The 6,485-nt window shown below is 49.5% G+C and overlaps 1 protein-coding gene across 1 annotated transcript; it reads left to right on the forward strand.

Annotated features, from left to right (window-relative positions):
* Positions 1-1,152: 1,152 nt before the first annotated feature.
* Positions 1,153-5,272, forward strand: irf2bp2a (interferon regulatory factor 2 binding protein 2a). The gene is made up of 4 exons (XM_086045137.1): positions 1,153-1,326; positions 1,412-1,467; positions 1,547-3,916; positions 4,172-5,272. Exons 3-4 carry the CDS (start codon positions 3,079-3,081, stop codon positions 4,888-4,890), a joined length of 1,557 nt encoding a protein of 518 aa, XP_085901263.1. The 5' UTR covers positions 1,153-1,326; positions 1,412-1,467; positions 1,547-3,078; the 3' UTR covers positions 4,891-5,272.
* The last annotated feature ends 1,213 nt before the right edge of the window (positions 5,273-6,485 follow it).

Raw genomic sequence — 6,485 nt, forward strand, 5'->3', positions numbered from 1 at the left:
GAAAAAAATATGTTTGGGTTGATTTCCACTTTAAGACTGCGGTCACAAGCTAGCCTGCAATTTGGACCGTTGACAACTTTCCAAAATTTTGCAGCACTAAACAGGATCCTGCTGATTTGGCAAACCCACTTTATTGTTGTCCTAAAAAGGGCTCCAAAATGTATCTGATCTCTGATCTGTATCTCTTATCGTTTCAAATCTGGGGCTAAAAATAGAACGGGTGTGAGCGGGAGGAATCACAGATCAATACACAAAAATATGAGCCATGTCACAACAATAAATCTAGTGTTGTTCAAGCGCCCCCTCCTTCACTAGTATGGCCTCACACTGTCCTGTTCTAACCTCCTTTTATGTCTATGTAACATTTCATAGTTTGGTGCTCGCCTCAGCAGCTAAACAGGTTATATAACAAGGCTGGTGGGGGTAGGAAAAGCAAAACAAATGTAAAAAAAAAAAGAAAACACTGAAAACATCTTGTGTGCTCCACTTTTACGACAGAAAACTTCAGAGAGAATATAAAATGATTTCTCTAGCATGAATAAAATATTGCTGTTCTAATATTCAACAGACTGGGGAAGTGCAAGAGTACAAAAATAATGTCATCTCATCAGGCGTGTGATGCTGTCACATGCTGGGTATTCCCCGGCCGTCACTTTCATTGGCGGTTTCATGTCTCACTTTCCATACTGCTGAAAAGCAGCATTCTGCAGCCGCTCCATCTGCTTGAGCGGCTCCACTGAAAGTAGACAGCCGCCAGCCGGGTCACACGCTGGTGATTTTTACTGTATACACGCTGCATATTGCCACTCCAGCCATCTGTGCATGTCTGGCTTCCTCATTGTCGCCTTTGTACATTCCATTTCTGCTTTCGCTTCACAGCCACTGCAGCATTTTTCTTTTCTTACATCAATGGGTCTTTCAAATATGGACTCAGATTTTTGGAGATTTAGTAGAATCCCAGCATGTGGCAGTCTTGAGTAACAATGTGCGGCTATTTGCTTGCGCAGAACCGAAGGTCTCAAAGCATTAGGCAACTGTTTCCCAGCCATCTTAAAGGAAGATTTGTTTATTTACCCGCTCCCCCCTCCTCCCATAGCAGTCATTTCCTAACTGTGTCATAAAGCCCAACAACACTTCCTACTGTTGTTCGCCCAACAAGGACTCGACTTGAGAGAATGCGAGGATAGGGAAACGTTGTTTCGACTGGAGTTTACCGTCAGAGATAACTCCCCAACACCCCAGAGGGACTATAACTGTGTACGGCTTCACAGGCGTGTTCATTCATATGTTGGCGTCTTTACAAATCCTATCATCAAAGATCATATGGTAAGAGCATAATTATAGTGCAACATAACTTCTTGGATTGGTTGGTGGAGAGCCTTTGAAGGAAGCCAGTGTGCATGATTCACAGATCCAGGCTGCCGGCCAAATGGCCTCACGTCCCATACATGGGTGAGGCGGATGAGGGTACGTGACTAAACATCTTGCTTCCTTTTTTCCAACGTCACATGGACTTGCACAAACACATCCTGCTTTGTGTCTGCAGGTTTCAGACGCATTGCCTCACCCAAAGCCCGAGGCGAAAAGCTGCAATGAGTTGGAATGAGACCAGATGAGAGGGAGGAATCTCAACTACTTAGACACTCCTCCGCTTCAAACCTGCACTTTTACTTCTGGGGATTTTGGCACGGTTGCAGTATACGACGACATGTCTCTGATGGTTTTTTTTTTTTTTCCTTCCACTGAGTAAAACCACTAACTAATAGTGCAGTGAATCACCTGACTTGATTGCTATGACCAATATTCAGATATTCTTTTGAAAGCACACGTGTGAACGGTTGATTCATGCTAATCTCATTGAGTGAGTACTTGTTTTGAAATGTGGGCACATGGCTCCATGCGCCATTCTTTGAGTGTGTTGCAATACAACAACAACAACAACAACGTTAAGAAGATTATCATTTTGCACTTTATTCTTTGCAAAGTAGAGTAGTTGGTGCCTTTGTACTGGACCACATTAGTGTTTTTAAGAAGGTGAGTGTGTATTGAAGCGCATTCGAGTTAACAAGACTGTCTGGAAATCCCCACCTCATGACACAAGAGCTTCCTGGTTAATGGCTAATGGAGGCTCCTTACCCCCCTTCTCTTATCTCCACATGGCCGCAGCAGTAACTGAGCACATGTTGGGCATATGCATGCCAGAAAGCTAGAAAATTCTCTGCCCGTTATGTGTGTCACAATTATTTACTGATAACGGGTAAACGGTCTTTTCTCTGGGCTTTACCCACCTCATTCACTGCACAGCAGCAAGTAGTAGTAGCAGCAGCACATGGTGGCGTAGAGGCGCTTCGCATGAGGAAAAACACGCTCCAACTCAGCCCAGAAGCGGATAAAGCTCTGAAAATAGGACAAAGCAGCAGTCAACTGGAGGAGCTGGAGAGCCGCTCTGCTGAGTGTGTGTGTGTGTGTGAGTGTTATTTTCCATCCCCCGGCGCTCTGCTGCTTGGCTGCAGCCACATTTTCGCACAATTTTGCAGATCTGCTGGAAAATGAGTTATCTGTTCTCACACGCACACACATACACGCCCCCCCCCCCCCACACACACACGCACGCACACATATATATCCACAGTAAGAACACAAATTTATAAATTATATTTGTTTTGTTGTTTTGTGAAATTGTTTCTTTTTTTTTTAAAGGGCAGGGAGAGTGGCGAGAGGCTGCAGTAAAGTGAGGGGGAGAGAGGGGCGCGTGTGGAGGGGTTCTGTCGAAGAAATCAAGTCAATAGAAGTGGAAGCGGGCGTGGTGACGTCACTGGTCCACATTGAGCCAGTAGTACATTGAGTCAGCGGCGCTAGATAGACGAGCGCCCGACTAAAGTACACACCGACATGAACTTCTTCCTGTGAAACTCCACCGTCGTCACTCGCTCAGCCGGGAAAGGACCACTTTTCGGCTCCTTTTTGTTCACACGGAACTTGCTTTTTACCCGCTTTCGAAAGAGGGGGAAAGAGAGAGAGAGGGGAGAGGAAGAAGCTCATTTTGGGTTTGTTTTCAGGGGGTCGACGACGAGCGCCATGTCGTCCGCGGCGGTCGCTGCTTCTTCCAGGAGGCAGTCGTGTTATTTGTGCGACCTGCCCCGCATGCCCTGGGCCATGATTTGGGATTTTACCGAACCCGTGTGCAGGGGATGTGTCAACTACGAGGGAGCGGACCGCATTGAGTTTGTCATCGAGACGGCCCGCCAGCTGAAGCGGGCTCACGGCTTCCAGGAGGGCAGGTCTCCCGGGCCCGTCAAGTCGCAGCTCTCCGGGAAGGAGATCCAGGCGATCAATCACGCCGCGGCGGCTGGGGACCCCGGCTCGCGGCCGCCGCAGCCGCTGGATCGCTACCCGCTCTCCTCCGAGCGCCCCCCCAGGCTGGGCTCCGAGTACCAGTCTGGACGGCAGGCGAACGGCATCCCCGTCCCCAATGGATTTCCTAAGCCCGACGAGCCGCCGGAGCTGAATCGCCAGAGTCCCAACCCGCGCAGGAATAGCGCGGTGCCCCCGAATCTTGTGCCTTTGGTGAACGGGAGCATGCCGCCCGTGCACGCCGTCAACGGCAGACCGGGTCAGATGGGGCTTCCCTCCGCCCTGGCGGCCGGTAGTCCCGCCGAGCTGGGCAAGAGACCCGCCTCGGTGTCCAGCAGTGAGCACGAGCGCGACGGCAAGGAGAAGCACCGACCGGACAGTCTGACGCCAGAGATCTCGGAGGGCCACAAAAGCAGAGCGGAGCCGGACTGGATGGGCAAGGGCAAGACGGTGCGGGACTTGATGGCTCTGCACACGTTCGACAGCCGCTTCAAGAAGGACCATGCGGCTATGCAACAAAGGGTCATGGGCTATGACGGCAGCGCCTCGGCTTCCAAGTCAGGTAAGCAGCAGCAGCAGCACGTTTTTTTGGATCTTTTTTTTTTTTTTTTTTTTTTTTTTTTCAAACCCGAATACACTATCGTTGTGTTTTGTTTCTACTGCGACAGCCCTGGCTATACACATATAGAGGCAAATGTGTTATTTTTTTGCAGCCTGTGGTGCCGCTACATACATGTTCTCCACTCTGTGTACGCGTGTCCTTGTTTGAGCCGAGCAACTCATCCACGCTGTCTGTTTAACCCTTTCCCACCTCCAGACAGAGGAAAACACCCTCGCAGCATGAAGAGAAAAGCGTCACCTGAACCGGAGGGCGAGGGTACGGCCGCCAAGCTCAATGGAGAAGCGCAGCAGTGGTTACCGCCGCCTTCCGACGGACTCAAAATGCCACCGGTCCCCCCTCCGAGCTTCGCCTCCCCCCCTTCCACGATATCCCCGCACTCCCGCACCACCCCGCCGGAGGCAGCCCAGAACGGCCAGTCCCCCATGGCTGCTCTCATCATGGCCGCAGACAATGCGGGTGGGAACAGCTCCCCCAAGGATGCCAACCAGGTCCACTCCACCACCCGCAGGAACAGCAGCAGTCCCCTGTCGCCCTCCTCCATGAGTCAGAGGAGGCTGGCGCAGAGAGATGCATCAGGTGCAGGTACCCCCCACGTGCCAGGCATGGACCAAGTGCACCCACAAAGCATTCCGGACTCCTCGGTGCCGGGCAGCATACCCCTGTGCTGCACGCTGTGCCACGAGCGTTTAGAGGACACCCACTTTGTTCAGTGCCCGTCTGTGCCCTCTCACAAGTTCTGCTTCCCCTGCTCGAGGGATAGCATAAAGCAGCAAGGCGCCACGGGTGAAGTGTACTGTCCGAGCGGTGAGAAGTGTCCCCTGGTGGGCTCCAACGTACCGTGGGCTTTCATGCAGGGGGAAATCGCCACCATCCTGGCAGGAGACGTCAAAGTAAAAAAGGAGAGGGACCCTTGATTTGGTTCCAAGCAGAAAAATGAGTATAAATATATAAATATCACATACATACGATTCAAACAAACTAACAGACTTGTACATATTGGACCCAAGGGAAGAGTATACTTCGTAAACATGGTTGTATAATTTTTGATTTTTGAATACATTGTGTTTCTATATTTTTGAAGATAAAGGTATGTACTCATTATAATGGACTACGTTCCTCTTTGTTGATGTTTAACAAAATTCTCGATGTACTTCTAGGTCTGGTGGCAGTTCCTGTTTAACGTAGAATGTGACTAATGCTACTCTACGAGCACTTGGCAAAACTGAAATGCTTTTAGCTGTACTTGTATGCACTTGTTTAAAAATTGCCAAATACAATTTCTTGATCTTGTATGAACCGATTGTCTGAGCTTGCTTCATTCGAGTGGTTAAGGGGGCGCTGGGCTGCGGACCCGCGTGGAAGGCAGGGCTCCTTTCTGCTTGTTGTGACGCCTCAGGAGGACGTAAGTAGGCTAGCAGTCTGCACAAAGGCACCCTGTCTCTGCGCACATGACTCGTAAAAAATGAAAGCGCGCTTGGTAATAACAGCCACATTGCCCCTCAAAGCCGCCCCCCCCCTTCCCAAACTGCTTCCATTTGCGCGGCACTGTGACTGACTGCTGCCTACTGAAATATGTGCCAAGTCATGTTCAGTCAGATGGAATCTGTTGAGTCAGTAATGTGGGAACATGCACTATTATCAGCGCCATGATGATGTGGCAATGGAAGTTATGGTATGAATCACTCTGAATTGCATCCGGATCCATCAACATGAGCTGCAGCTTTAGTGCAAATTGTGCATAACATGACAAGTCTTTTTTGTTTGGTTCCAATCACAAGTGGCCAATAAAAACATCAGTGCAGACTGCAAGCATGAATTGGGTGCATTCGTAGTGCGGCAAAACACATTTCCCACATTCTGTCATTCGGACACTCTTTATATGTATTCAAACAGCGACTGCAGTGTTGAGCCATAATAAGAGCAGGAATCTGCTACAGTAGGCGGTGTATTCTCCCAGATACTGACTGCACCCTTTCACATGCAAATGTGGCAGATCAACGAAAGAGGTGGCGTAAAATGTAAACAGCAGGTCGGGGTGTGTGCGTGTGCGATGGCAACAGTGCATCTCGACCAGTCCGTGCCAAGTGCGAGCAGCTTATGAGGTCATTAAATGACAAAAGACAGTTACTGTGCCTTCAAACGACAAGCGGTGTTGACTCGTTTGGTGCCTACAGACAAAGAAGTCTCACTCGCATGTAGCTGACGCTGCAGCAAACAGACTCTGGCTCGCAGGGCTGGGTGGGGGTGTTGCCTGTGTGTGTGTTGATGTAGTAGGTAGTTGCGTAATTATTTGAGACACAATCTGCGTCCTGCTCATGTTTTATTGAGCTGTCAGTTGCAGGGCCGAAAAATTCTGCAGCGACACACACATTTGAGCAGTTCTGTTCTTAACTCACTTACTGGCAGTTTTCATAGAAATGCTTTCCTCCATTTATCACGTGTGCTGTCCTGAAGAACTAATTACAAAAGCTGATTGAAGCTAACGTGTCCTCCTACCCTGAAACATCAA

Source organism: Filicampus tigris, chromosome 11 (assembly GCF_054856515.1).
Source record: "Filicampus tigris isolate MCC_2025a chromosome 11, RoL_Ftig_1.0, whole genome shotgun sequence".
Taxonomy (NCBI): Eukaryota; Metazoa; Chordata; class Actinopteri; order Syngnathiformes; family Syngnathidae; genus Filicampus; species Filicampus tigris.